We start from the raw sequence: 15,285 nt of genomic DNA, 5'->3' as shown, positions 1-15,285 counted from the left end.
TCTAATAATTTTTTCCCTTTGAATTATTTGAATGCTACCTATAAAAAAAAAGTGATCATAATAACAATCTATGAAGGAAAAATTCCTCTTTGGTTAATGTGGTCATAGCTTATGTTCATTGGAACCTGTGATGAGGGGTCACAGGCCACAAGCTGTCCAGTTGCTTATTTCCTCTGAACAGCAGTCAACAAACCCAAGTGTTCAGTTTATAATGACTGATGATAGAGAAAAGCTGCCAGTCGTCACATCGTCACCTAATGAATTCAGCACTAGTTAAAGTCAGCCCAAGGATCAAACTCACGGTAATTCGGATACAGAGATGTGAAGAGACAAACAGACCATTTGGAAGGGTACTCTGTGCTCCAGGTCAATTTAAACTGGAAGCAATTATCAGACACCTTGGGAATGCTTGGCAGCTGCGATCAAACGGAAGACATGTTAAGAAAACATGTTCTCGGTGCAGCCCATCTTGCAGCCCAGCAGGCACGACGGCGACAAAAATAAACAGGAGTGTAGCCTAATGTTTGCCTGTCAGGGCTTGTAAAGTTTTGCTCTAAAAAGGTCGCTGGCATTTATGCTCACTTGACTCTTCCTCTCTGTGATGTTTCACACCTTTGACTTCATCTTTCACACACGCAAACACATGCATAGATGAACGTGTGCTTTTCCTCTTTCTCTGTCTGAAACTGTGTGCAGACACTTGGTAGATTAAAATGTTATTTTGCTGCTGCTTCTTACAAGGAGATTTTATATTTCGGGGGGTTAAAAATAGTCTGTTTCTGTGGATGTGTGTTTGTTGAGGGGGAGCATCATGTCCCTGTTTGGATATGTTTCAGTCCCTTCTGTCCTGCAGAGGACGAGGATGTCTCAAAGTCAGGCACGCTGGTCACTTCTCTCCATAGGTCGAAGTGATTTTGAGTTTAAAAATAAGACAGAAAAACACTGCAGGGAAAATTCAGTGACATGGATAATGAGTCCTGGCTAGCCTTGCTTTCTTTTGTAGTGGAGACCTGGATGGGGCCAGCACTAACCATTTATAATGGGATGTAATAGAATTCCCTTGGTTATTATGCCTGTTTCTGTCCTGTCTGCACAGTATCTCTTGTCTCCCTACTGTACATCTCGCTCTCATTCTCCTGTTTCCTTTCTAATGGCCTCTTTCCCTGACAACTGCAGAGTATAAGCGCTGTCGCCTTCGCTTAGTTTCACCACATCTCAAAATGCTGCTGTCGCGTCGAGTCAAAGGCTATGGTACTTCCAGTCCAACATCAATCCAATTTTAGTGGTGGTTAGGATGAGATAACTGTCTATGTGGACAGCTCTTACGTAAGATCTTTCTCTTTGTGACAATTACTGCGCTAATATCCCTTAAGAGGTCCCTTTTATCCATCAGTGCTTGGTTTATAGATGATAAAGCTGCCAGATGACACTGGCGAATGTTTTCTGTGTCACCAAGTTGTTTCATGGGAGCTTTGTCCTCTCCAGGACAGGCCACGGGCATTAGACGGCTATTCTTATAAGTGTTCTTTTGCAGAGTGTTTTTAGTTTTTAGTATTTTTCGGATTTCCTACGTGTTGTTACAGGTAATGCTCTGTTGTGACATACAGTCAGCCATAGCACAGATAAAGCACCAGAGCAAGACGGATTTTGTCAACATTTGGATTATATGGCGGAGCCACAAGTTGAATCTTGCCTGCTCTCCCTTTCTTTCTGATTTGCATTCAAATGAAATCCGACGCGGTTATTATTCATGTAAACAGTAATGAAACCACTCGATGATGTCATTGGAAAGAAAAGGTTGTTTCCACATTATTGGAAGAAGCTCCAGTTTGCCCATTGCCTCAGAACCCGCATGGCAGATGGGATTTTCAGAGGCCGATAATAAAGGGGTTTCAGGGTTATACTTATTGAAGGAACGTCCTCTGTATTTACCGTCTAACTGCTAGCTGTTATACTCTGCTTACATAAGCACAGCCTTTGCCAGCTCAGCAGTCAGCCAGACAGGCTTTTAAAGGAATGGGGAGGTATGCAGATTTATGTAAATGAGGTTGCCATGGGGTTTGTGGTGGTGAAACCGTGGTAACGGGGAGAGGAATGAGGTTAAAGAGGGCCACTGGCTCGGGGAGGACGCTCGCTACCCACAATGCCCTCTGGTGTTTGTTTACACACTGTGGTGCGTTGTGGGTTGTGCGAGGTAAAGCCAGCCATCACTTAAGCCTCTTCTGCAAAGCCTTCCATGGGCATGGTGGGGTATCATGTTGATGACATTCAGATGTTCACAAACAACGTATCTGTTTGTTTGTTATCGCATGGCGTGGGTTAAACTGATGTTTTTGCTAACATTTTCGAAATGTCAGCTTTAACCTCCGTTTAACCCAGCAAGTAAATATCCATAATTCCAGCTAGCAAAAGAGAGGTAATCCCCACAACAAATCATCTCATCTAAATGTATTTAAACAAAAGGGATCGTGCAGTTTAGTACACTGCTATTTAAATCAAATAAGGGGAAAGACTCGGTAACACCGTAATCCCACCATGTTCATATTTGCAAGAAGAAAATCCTACCAGGTTGACTGATCCAGAGGAATGCAGTGCCCCATCCCTGTATCAGTCAAGAGTTATGACCCTTGATCTTCGGTGTCAAGGGCCATAAGTGAGCTATCTCACTGAGTGTGAGATAGCAAGAAGCTTTTTATGTCTTCCTGCAACAGGAGAATACTAAATAGAACATAATGTTCCCTCTAGAAAGTCTGTATACACCCATAACAGTTGGCTTTCAGGGGTTCCAGTTTAGAAACCCAAGGTTGAGCATAGCAATATCAGTACTCTAGTTGAGGTATGACCCAAAACCAACATGCTTGAAACACAGTTTGGGTCCTGACCTTGTTCATGTATTTAACCCAGAGGTGAAAGATGGATGATGATGAAAGTCGTCTTGAACGTAATTATACACACAGATGATGACACACACAAGTAGCAGTACAGCATTCTGTAGACAAGCAACACTCCATCACCAATCCATCTCCAAATGTCACTAATCTTTTCTGTTTTGTCTCGCACTGAATAGCCAACACATGCACACATGGACAGTAATTAAGGGTGTGGACCAAACTATAAAGCCACAGCTTTGATTTCATGGGATTAAACCCAACTGGCTGCCAGATTGCCATTCTTCTAACCTAATCAAAAGATTAAGGTCACAGGGCACTAGCCTTGCAAGTGGCCTGATCATTCTGCGAAAACAAATTAGCTGTGGCGCTGTTGTTTGATTGTTACGTTACGGTCAAGCTTTGCATAGTTTTTTTTTTTTTTTTTTTTTTTAACTTTTGACAATTTTTTTCCGATGTCACACTCAAAATTTTTAATAACCCCATACTCATAATGCTCACATAAAGACTTGTTATTTCTAAATCCCCTCCACACATTAACACGTTGGCTCGTATGTAGACACATTTTCATCCAGCCGTGCACAGCTTCAGGCATGTGAAGGCGTCCGCCCACCCTGTAAGGGTGGTGACGGCGAGTGGAGGAGACAGGGGAGGGGCGCATCACTTTGCCGGACAGGACGTGTGATAGCAGCAAGACACGTCTCTGTTACTGTCTGCTGGAATACCTATAAATAAACTAGTTCTGTCTGTCCCTCCCTTTTTCTCCTTCTTTCTCTCGCCCACTAAGGATGTTGACAGACCGATCAATATCTAGACATGAGAGATTTAAACAGGTCTTCAGTTTCCACTCAATAGACATTAACAACCCTTGTTACATGAAAGAGCCCCAGCTGACCTTCAAATGATTATGAATGTAATTACATACGTAACATGTTGTGGTTAGTGTGGGTAATTAGATTAGAAGTCAATAATAATTCCCTGTCAACTTCTCTCTTTTTCATCCAGATTGTCAGATTGATTTATGTTGGGAATATGAAAAGAAACAAGGTTCAGCTTGTTTACACGAAGCATGAAACAAGTGAGGACCTGCAGCATTTTGTAATGTGTTTACACTGAACTCTCCTGGACAAATGGAGAACATTTCCAGTTGGAAGAATGCAGTATAAATGAAGGATATGTACTTTAATATGTCTGTCTGACATCCCATCTAATCTCTTTTGCTGTCTGGTTGGAGAAGCTCATTTAAAGGGCTTTTCTGCTGCAGCAGCCTTCCCAATAGCTCTCTACAATAGTTCCTTTTGGAAAAAATGTCAGCGGTTTGAGGGTTGTACTTTATGACTGATTAAAAAGTTTCTTGTCAGTTACACTTTTAACTGACTTTGGCTTTAGATTAGGGCTGCAACTAGTGATTATTTTATTTTCATTATAATAATACTCTTGCAATAATACTCTGTAGCAGTTAGCACACAGCTTGTATATTCAGTATCTGCGTGGTCAAGGTCCAAGGTCCCCTCACAGCTAATCAGCAGTCTCCATTTCCACAGCAGGACCAAACAGGGCTTCACAGGGCTATGATGTTTGTATGATAGGCCAAGGTATACTAAATATTTATGCCATGAAAAACTCCTCAAAGCAAAAGTCTCTTCTAGTACTGTCGTATTTGACACAAATGATTTGTCATATGGTGGGAAAATGCATTCAGTGCTGAGTTAAAACCACACTGAGCTGTCCCTGGTTGTTAGTAAGCCCTGCATGGCCTTTCTGTTGACAAGCAGCAAATGATTAAAAAGCCTATTTCATTTGGTCAATATTTAAGTGTTGTAGATACGCACGAGCCGTCCTTTTGAGATGTTATCCATTGGGCACTTTAACTTTAACACTAGTCACTCAGCATGGCTTGTCTCTCTTCAAGCTTGAAGCAGTGTATTGCTGTTATCATACACAGAGATGCACAATCACTTAGAGACATTCACATGAAAAAACATGCCTTGCTTTCTCCGGAACACACTACACACCCACCCACATACATACGCACACACAGGAGGTGAGGCGCTCTCTCTCTCCGTCCCTCAGAGCGGGTGCCACGTCTTGTCAGATGGGGTTAGCTCCCCGCCAGCTGATGAGCCAGTCGAGCCTTTGAAGACCTTCCAGGGGCCCGGGGTTTACGTGCTTGGGTTGCCAGGTTCTGCCATCCCCCTCATTAATGCAGCATGGGTACCCACTTGTTCCTCTCTGCTCCTTTGGTCAGTTAGCCCTGGCTATGACCAAGCACTGGGCAGCCAGGCAGAGGAGGCATGCGCATGCTGGCCCCAGCACATGCATGCATTCCCACATATACAGGACAGTGCATACAGACACAGTAAAATGCCAGTGTGGTTACAGGTACAGATGAAAGTGTGGAGGTGTGTGAGATCCAAGCAAAGACGCCAACATATCTGCATATTCCTAAAATAAAAACTGGTAGTCAGTTAAAAGCTGGGTCTCCGATAATGGCCGGGGGCAGGGACGACATAAACAAATAAAGGCTGCTTTAATAAATTCAACAAAATAATCATGATGTTCTGGATTATTCATCTGAAGTATTATTGTCCTATTTCAGGCGGTGTAGGTGTATGCCTGTCAGTGTCTCAGCCAACTGTAGTTTGTAGTAAAGTACAACAAATGAAGGGTTTCTGTGCAGTGAAACGCTAGCAGTGGCTTTTAAATTGAAATGGTTACAGGACGTGTTGAGTTTGTATGAAAAGCATAATGCAGTAACCTTAACAGGGCAAATCAAATGGCTTCATACTCAAATATGACCAGTTATACAGAGGGAAATAGAAATGTATCAGAGTCCTGCCTGTAATACAAGCATGCTTTAAATAAAGACCTGTTGCCTCCTGCAGTTGAGGTAAATCGAGTATGTGTAGGTAGCTGAAAAGAAACAGTCAAATAATCAGAATAATTGCATGGTAGGCCAAACAGTCATACACATATACTGTATGACAAAAATAGAAGGAATAAGGAAATAGCCTGATGACATAAGTTATGTTTTGTTTTGGGGGTTTTTTGGTCATAAAACATAGTAAGTGCAACTCTGTGTGAAATGTACTTTTGGCATTTTCTTCCACCAGACCCAGAGTATTATCAGGATCTGCACCAAACTGTACAAGCTCATACATGTCAGCACCATAAATATCGCTGATTTTTTTTTTTTTTTTTACAAGAAGATCTGAACATTTTTTCCTGAGAAACTGACAAAAATGCCCGATCTTGTAATGTTAAGGAAGAAAAATTCCTGGATCCACCCCTTTAACCGGATCCACACCAAAATTGAATGGGTTCTTCTCTGCCCCATCTCTCCACCAAGTTAGGTCTTTGGTTCGAAATGAGAGGCCTGCCTTTTGTTTACTTTTGTCTGAAAACAAAGACCCATTCTTTCAGAAACCACAATGAAGTTTGAGTGGTAAACCTGCCACTGCTATTGTAAACTATCTATGTTCAATGCTAGAATGGGCAGCTTGACATACGTAGCAACAGTAACAGATGGTTGTGGGGCTTATAGTGAGTGGTCAGTTGGTAGAAGATTCATCTGCAACTAGTATTCATAGCCAGTTAATTGTTTAAGACATTTATTAATTTAAAAAAAGTATTCCAGGTTCCTAACTGTTGAGGATATGTAGTGTGTCTCTGTTTTATATCACTGAATATCTTTGGGTTTGAACTGCAATTTGAAGATACCCTCTCAAGCCGTGAGAAATTGTGATGGGCCCCTTTTTTTACATTTTATAGATTCAACAATTAATTGATTAATCACAAAAATAATCAGTGGATTAACTGACAGTTGAAATGAGCAGAAGCAGAAGTCCTGACAGTATTCAAGCTCTTACTTTCTATAGATTCATACAGGTCACCTGACCTGCTATGTTCTGACCAGATGCAGTGGTGCCTCTCTCCCTCTGTGTTTCTTTTCCCTCGTTTTCCCTCCTTTTTCCAGTTTTTAAGGTGGACCTCACTCAGATCCCCCTTCCCACCATGGATTTAGTACGTTCTCTCTCGAGTTTTTGAAAGTTGCTGGTTAACGGAGATGTTATTGTATGATAAATTGGACTTTCTGTAGCCACTGAGATCAGATTTCATGGAATTCACTGTACTTTTACTTGGGTGTTGGTGCAGAGAAAGGGGAGAGAGACTGTTTCTGCTCTTTCTTCAACATCTTGAGGTAATTGACCCAACCTCCTGCCTTGAATACACACACACTCACACTCACACTCACACACACACACACACACACACACACAGATGGGTTTAAAAAAAATCCCCTCTCTCGCAGAAACACTGCCTTGCTCTCCCTCCCTCCCACGCACACACACAGTCAGCTTAGACACCCATGCAACCTACATGCACTCTCTATCTTATAAATGCTGCACATAAGCACTCATTCATACTCAACACACACTTACACACATCGCTGAGAGAATATCCATGTCTCTGTGCTAAAACACTGCGATACAGCTGTGAATAGGAGATGAAAGCCAAAGCCGAACCAGGAATAATAAAAGCAGAGTGATTTCAATGCACTGCAGGCTTCTAAACAGCCAAGGGATCTGACTTGAAAACATGAGGGGATTCCAAAGCCTAGTCCTTCTTAACTATACCATTTTACCAAAGCTATTTTGATGTAGCAAAGACCTTGCAGTCAACAGTGTGGAGGTTGGTTTTGCTGTAATTGTACATTCCTGCCAGTCTCAGCTAAATGCCTAGTGTAAATTTTTACACATGTGGCCTAATTTTAACACCAGCCATCCTAATTCTTGCAACACCCATTTACCAGCATGCCTTACTCTGTGCTTTCCCCCTCTATTTCCCCATATGCTCCTTAAAGAGTGGACCTGCTTTGACCTCCAATAAACTTACCCCCACCCACTGCCCCATACTGGGAGCTGAAACATATACAGGGAGGGCGTGACAGTGAGAACAAATGTAGAGATAGAAAAGCAAACTGGAAATGTAAGGAGGCTTATGCTATTGCAAGTGCCCCAAAGCATTTTAAAATGTAAAAGTATTTTTTGTTACTGTCAGTAAATCCCATGAAAGGACCAATATCAGAAATGTCTCTCAATACTTTCTGACTTCCCCAGCCTGTTCTTCTCAGCCCCAGGTCCATTCATTCCCACTCTTTACAAATGGCTCATTAATATATGCTTTAATTAAAAAAAAAAAAAAGGCAAAATAAAGCACTTTAGTTTTAAACAACTGTTACCCAACAGGAGCAAACTGTGCTTTTGTTGTACTATTCATGCACTGGGGATTATTAACATCAGCAAACGGTATATGTTGGACTGATTTGAAATAAACTGTACATTGTCATGAAGGAGCATTTTACCCTGTGCAGCAGCTGGCTCATTGATGGATTTTGGAAAGTTTTTGAACCTTTATCAGGCTTCGACTACACAGACAGTACTTGTTAGTATGATCAATTTATTTTTGGTCTACTGATGAAGACCATGTGGTGGTGTGGTAGTAAGTGGACCTTGAATTGGGGATTGTTTTCCAAGATTAAGAATGAACTTTCCTGCTCATGAAGCAGGTCTTTAAACATATTGTGGTCTCTTTTTCCCTCTGACACATCAACCCTCTCACACTGTTTTAGTACTGCAGTTGTTTCCATTAGCATTTTGGGTGGAGAATTGTACCTCATTCCAAACAGCTATAAAATTTTATGAAAAAAGCGCCTGTGCAGAAGAGGCTGTGATGGACAGATGGGCATAGGATTTTCGAAGTAGAACAGAAAACAAAGAAGAACCAGTAGAGGTCATGACCTTTCGAAGTATCACACACGCGTTTTTGGGAATTTTGCTTTTCGTTCTGTTCAACCTACAAAGTCACCGTGATGAGAACTTAAGACACAAAAATGTGTCTCTTTTCTCATCACCAACCTGCAAAGAGTGACTAATGGGTCAGTCTCTCAAAGACTTGAACTTTTTTTTTTTAAGAGCAGAAAAGAAAGACAATGGACAGAGCAGTTAAAGTCGATGAATGTAATAAAACAGAAAGAGAGTGGGGCAGAGTTAAGGAGGGAGTGGCCGCTGGAAGTGGGTCACAGTGGCACTGACATGATGGAAAGTGACGTGCAGAGAGGGGGATGGACTCGCGCCACTGTCTGCGTCACCTTTTGTCCTGTGCACACACGCACACATGCTCACACATAAAGATACATCAGCTCAGTTCATTGGGTAAACAACACTTGTGCAGAGTTAAAAATAGATTAGTTGTGCATTGTAACAACAAGGTTTCCCCTCTCTCTTTTCTTCTTGTCTCTTTACGCCCCTCTTCCTATTGTTTACTGCTTAGTTGGGCATTTTTTACTTTCCTATTTCTGCACAGCGCCTTGTACCCACTTTATCAGCTCTTAAGATCGCATTCAGGTTATGCATAAGTAATAATAGCCTCTCCCTCAGTGCCTGTTATGTATGAAAGAATAGGCGCTGGGCTGAGTTTTACAGGGTAATTATTTTGGCTCGGCTGTGTGATCCCTGTATGATCTGTAGCTTTCCCTCCAGCTCCGTGGAGGAGCGGTGAGGAGAGAATGTGAAGCTGGAGGGATGGAGGGGATAAAAGGATGGAGGAGTGGCAGGGGAGCCAGGGAACACTTGCCTGACCCCCTCTCCCATCAGGATGATTCTTCGGAGCCGGGTGTTAAAGAGAGGGTGACGGGCTGGCATCTCCCCGCAGATCCCTGCAGCTCTGTGCATGTGTACTGTGTGTGTGTGTGTGTGTATGGGAGGTGTTGAGGCGTTTTGTGCATGTTGTGTGTTCCTGTGAATGTTCCCACGGCAGATCTGCACATATTTAAGCAGGACCACTTAATCATGTCGTGTGTGATGCTGAAGTGATGCGCCCTGAGATTTAACGTAACCCCTTATAACACATCAAAGGCTTATAGATGGGGATGGGAGGGGAGAGATGGTGCTGAGTTAAGTGAAGACACACAGTGCTCATTGCAGTGGGATTCCTCACTTTTTAGGCCAGTTCTGAGTTACTTCCAGTCCAACAGGGTACATCTGAGTCATATATCAATATTTATCTTTGATTGCTTATCTTAATTTATTAAATTAGTTCTGAGGAGATAAAAAAAAAATAAGCCTGACAGACTCGGATGACATTTGAGTTTATTGGATTACTGGATGGAGAGATCTCCATGTCTGTAAGTAATCTTAATATACACACCACTTGATATACACACCAAAAAAAAAAAACAATCAGCATTCGTTTTCCATCCTCCCTCTCTTTCTGTGGCTTCTCCCTTTGTTGTTTGAGCGTGCTGGTGATGACTGAAGGCTGAGGAACCTTCATCCTAATCGGCTTGAGATCTGGCTGCAGGTCAGGCCAGGAGATGAATCCAGATTAGAGGGTCACAGGGCAGGAAGAGAGGATTACCAGCTCTGGCCACTACAGCCTCCTCTTGTAGCTCTCCAGCCGTCGGCTAAGCAGGCAACTGAAAGCACGGTCTGCTCTGGCTCACCTAAAAAGTCAAAGGGCTGGACATAAATGGCGTGCAGGCACTCACCCGAGTCTACTCTCAGGTTTTGGAAAAGGGATCCATTTTGTGTATTTATTGCCGTTTATGCACCATCATAAACCAAGTTATGGGGATAAATCAGGTGTAAGCAGGAGGAAAACAGAAGATACTTTTAAATGCACCGTCTTAACCTGGAAAACTTTGATTTACACGCTCAGTAATCTGATTTCTCCTCATCCTCTACCATATTATTTAACTTAGGCTGGCATATTTCAAGTCTCTAAGTGATGCAGAGCATTTGAACTGATGCTGAAGTGAGAGGACAGACTGAGAACTGAGAGAACACACAGTGTACGTGTCTGAATTTCATAAATAATGTGCTGTTTAGCTGTGGAAACCCACTGATTTTATTTTAGCATCATCTCAAGTGAAAGTCAAACTTTGGATCCAGTATTAGGACTTCACGCTATAACTTCAATCTTTCTCCTCTGGTGTCCCAGTAGTAAATGCAGTTGTAAATGTTTCAATCCCATTATTTTGAAGCATAAATGTGCCAAACTGGTTTTGCTAATTTGCTTTACCCTGTAATTTGGGTCATATTTCATATTGTTAAAGCTGATGATTGAAAGCTTACTAAAGTGCATGTAAACATACACCTAAATATTCACCAGTGTGTGAAACAAGGTTGTAGTTATTATTCGTGTCTCAGTGTGTGTTATTGTAATTCTACACAATCAGGCTTCCACCAAGTGTGTGTGTGTGTATGTGTGTGTGTGTGTGTGTGTGTGTGTGTGTGTGTGTGTGTGTGTGTGTGTGTGTGTGTTTTGATTGTCGAGTCTGCAGAACAGTGCCCCCTGGTTGCATAGTGCTCATGCACACAAGGTTATAAAACTTGTTTGAGTAAAACTGAGGTCACGACTTACCTCACTGTAACAAGTTGTGATTTTCTGTGTGTGTGTAGTGCCCTACAGCAGTGACTTCTCATCTGCATCTTACTCAACCCATCATTTTCATCAGCAACCTCCCCACCGGCTTTATTACAGCTCCCCATCGCCGTCTCTCTGTACTTCCACTTAAAAATCAAAATAAAATAAAGCTGTGTGCACAGTGGTGCGCTGCTCACTAGCTGCTGGAGTGCAGTTCCTGTGCGTAGCTGGGCTTTGATCTCACTGTAAATTAAACATGCCTTTTTAGATAACAGGCTGTGTGCCACCTACAGAGTCAAACTGCACCTCCACTCTTCACACAGCTGTTGTCCCTGGTTTGAACTCACAGCGGTAGATTCATGTCAACGCAGAATGCTGCTTTGTCAGGATCAGCAACAGTTGTGCGTCTCTGTGGAGTCAACTGGGCCTCAGTTGTCCTGTTTGTCAGATGTATACAGTATAGAGACAGTTTTGTGATAAATTGCAAATAAAACAGTGAATGAGAGGCGCAGGAAAAAATGTGGAGCAAACTGGGAAATGGCCCCAGCCAAGCATGAGGTCAAAAGTTAGGTCAGGCACAGCTAATCTGGGTGGGAACGCCTGGTGCTTGACCCCTTGACATGAGGCTACAGCTAGTGTTTTTAGCACGAGGACTTTTCACAGGACACCAAACAGATTTGTAGAATAATACTAGTAGTTAACCATTTTCCTAAAAGCCAACAGGCATAAATGTAGGGGATAAATGACTCATTGATTAACCAATCAATCGATTGACTGCAATAACAATCATGAAAGTAAGAAGTAAGTTTGTTGCAGCCCTACCAGAATCATTTCTGTGATACCTATTACCTTTTTTCACCATTGGTCCATAAAGCATTGATTTATGGCCAAATACCAATAATAACTAATAATAACCTTTATAATATCCAATAACATTCCTGTCATCCTCATCTGCAGAATGCTCTTTCACAAGGAATTTTTGGGGTCTCTCAAAGTGCACAGCAAGCTTTTGGAGCTCTATGAGGTCTGTTTGCTCCAGTGGCCCTGCCTGCCTGTTTTCCGCTTGAGGTCTTTTAAATGCTAATCACCTCTCCTCCTCTCTTGTCTACTTCCTCTCTCCCCCAGATTCCTCCTCCAACTACATCAGGCAGCTGGAGACGAAAGTGCGGATCCTGGAGGACGATAACAATAAGCTTCTCTCACAGGTGAGGTACACATACGTATGTGCACCACTCTCATGTTCTCCTCTTCTGTCAGTTGTAGACATTTTAGTCACACTGTTAGCCAAGTCCAGTATTATTTGAACTTATACCCTCACTAAACTCCTCTTATGCAACTTTTTAGCTCAAGCTAAAACAGGTGATCAGCAGCTGTGCAAGATAAAGTGGTTGCCTGATGCTTCTCTGAAGCCACCCCCTCACAACAGCCTGCCAGTTAGTTGGAGAATATGTTTATCCATGTTTAATTCATGGGGAGTCAGTAAGCTTCAGTAGCAAGCAGTGATGTTAGCACCCGAGGGGAACTGTGGGAGCGGAGGAGAGATGAGACGAGGCAAAAGAAGGGGAAAGAGGCATTAAGTGACAGTGACAGAGTAAAGGATTTCTCCCAAAGTTGACCTTCCTCTGACTTCTCTCAAATTTGGAGGATGGAGGGCTGAGTGAGTTGGAGGTGGGAGTGTGAGAAAGCAGGGGCGGATTTCTGGTCTGGTTCACTGGGAGGTCACGTGTCAGTCTGCAGAGTTGTGTGTTACATGCACACAACCACAGACGGACCCATGGTGAAATTTACAACTGAACATATTAATTGGTCAAGTGTGGGGGAAAAGTTAAGGCTCATTAATTATCTGTAAACTCACATAAACATCATAAAATATATTCATGTATCAGTTATCTTTCTGATTTATTTTAATGTTTTATGATGTAACTCAGTTTGTTTGAATGCACGTCAGGCTGCAGACAGTTGGAATTTCACAGTTCAAAAGCCTTTTTGATTCAAAGCCTTTATTCTTCTTTTTTTTTTTTTGGAAGTGATTTTTCTTTTCCCAATTATCTCCCAGCAGCTTCATATGTAGGCAGAGAGTGTAGGCTGGAATCCCTGATATGAAACCTAAATGATCCTCATAGCCTTTAAGTGCTACAATTAGGTGCTGCACATCGTCTCACAGCAGTAACATAATATGAACCTTCTTTTTAAAGTTGACCAATAGTCTTTGTTCACATTTTAAGCAATGTCTTTTTTTTTCTTTTTCATGTCCTTAGAATTGTTGTTGGACAAGAATATATATTTTTTCACAGTATTTTTATCTTTTCTGGTGCCCAGGAAAAAAATACATTTAAACATTTACTGCTAATAATGGCTCCCACTAATCAAATAATGAACCTATACACCATTATTTTTTTCTCTCTCTAGGCTTATAGCCGGTATAGCTTATCACAGATACAGACGAAAAAGGTAACTTCTTGAAATGGCACTGTTCGTTGGCTTCTCTGCTTGTCAGCCGGTTGAGCCTCTTCTGCCTTTTCCCTTTTTTGTCTGTTTGGTGGTGGGACTTTTCACAGCTTTGAGCTTGAAGCTTTTCTTTTATACACAGGGTGGACACAATAAAAGGAACACCTGTACAGTAGAGTGAACTCGCCTGCAGTTACATCTAATAATAAAATGCCCAGTTTATGCAGACACTGTCAGATTTGTGTTGGATCAACTCTGTGGTAACGTTTATAGGAAGAGAAATACAATTATTTGCTTTCTTGCTGAGAGTTGGATGAGAATATTCACACCACACACACCATGGCTCAGTATCTATCTACCTCATATCTGTTACATGTGTACAAAAACTGAAGTGAAAAAACTACATGTTGTGGTGGAGTCTCTACTAGTTGCTAGGAAGTCACTGCACCCAGCCAAGAAATAGTCCAGCTCATAATCCCCTGTAAAACCATGACTTCTCACTTCGGTTTTTGAACACATTAGTCAAACAAAATAGAATGGAGATGCTGTTAGACTGATGCTTTTTTATTGTTTGTTTGTTTTTGTTTTGTAAATCAGGCTGACTGTTTCTCCCTGTTTCCAGTCTTTATTCTAAGCTATACTAACTGGCTGCTATTTATCGTGTGCACATGAGAGTGATGTCAATCATCTCATCTCACCCTTGACATGAAAGCAAACAAGAACATCTCCCAAAATGTTGTAGTATTTCTTTAAGGCTGTGCTCAGGCTTGTGGTGTTGGAGCTCACAGTTTATCTGTCATAACACAGTCCAATACAACAAAGTCAATCCTCAAACATTGCCACAGAGGTGAATCCGCTCTCTGACACAGTGTTTCATGCTATAGGCACTAAGGAATTAGACTGCATTACCTTGTAAAGGTCTTGCTTCTGTGTCCAGTCCTGTTTTTGGCCCCTCTATGCTCTGCTAGCATGCTGTGCTAATGAATGAACACAGGTGGCCCTGCTTGTATGTGGCCTATCTTGGCAAGAAAGCCTTTTTCTGTCCTTGGAGCTGTTTGGCACCGCACAGTCAGTGTTTGGTATGAGGTACTCTAGGTGAATGAATCCTACATTGTGCTTTGGTGCATAAATGACACACGCTTGTCCTGGCTTGTTCGGGACGTCTGGTGGGCTGAATAATTTAAGATACTGAGGCAGCACAGGTAGAGCCAGGCATCCATAATGCATGGCCGACAACTGGTACACGAGTGCAACTGAGGAAATGAGGGAATGTCTGTCTGAAGTTGAGCAACATTGTCCTGATGATTGTGTCATTAATAAACGTTGATTTCTTAAAAGCGTACTCGAGTAGATAATGAAAAAAGAGCATTTGTCCAGTTTACTATTGCATCCGACTCTTACGCAATAGCCTTGTTACTGATGTGTCTGAATGCTAGCAGGTGGCATTGTTACAATGGATTAGTTGCCTCAATGGAAGTATTGCCTAACTTCCTGTGTTATGAAACTGGTCCAGCGAAACTTG

General features: G+C 42.1%; 1 protein-coding gene across 4 annotated transcripts in view; it reads left to right on the top strand.

Annotated features, from left to right (window-relative positions):
* The window catches only part of ccdc85cb (coiled-coil domain containing 85C, b), a 67,581-nt gene that overhangs the window by 17,162 nt on the left and 35,134 nt on the right, over positions 1-15,285 (top strand). For 2 of the 4 annotated variants that reach the window (XM_041064970.1, XM_041064969.1), the window contains exons 2-3: positions 12,441-12,520; positions 13,725-13,766. In XM_041064970.1, the coding sequence (XP_040920904.1) occupies positions 12,441-12,520; positions 13,725-13,766 (122 nt within the window). The remainder of the gene's footprint in view (positions 1-12,440; positions 12,521-13,724; positions 13,767-15,285) is intronic. The other 2 variants (XM_041064971.1, XM_041064972.1) reach the window with 1 other exon arrangement.

This window comes from Toxotes jaculatrix, chromosome 19 (genome assembly GCF_017976425.1).
Source record: "Toxotes jaculatrix isolate fToxJac2 chromosome 19, fToxJac2.pri, whole genome shotgun sequence".
Taxonomy (NCBI): Eukaryota; Metazoa; Chordata; class Actinopteri; family Toxotidae; genus Toxotes; species Toxotes jaculatrix.
The sequence above is the reverse complement of the archived record's forward strand: the minus strand, read 5'-3'. Positions and strand labels throughout refer to the sequence as shown.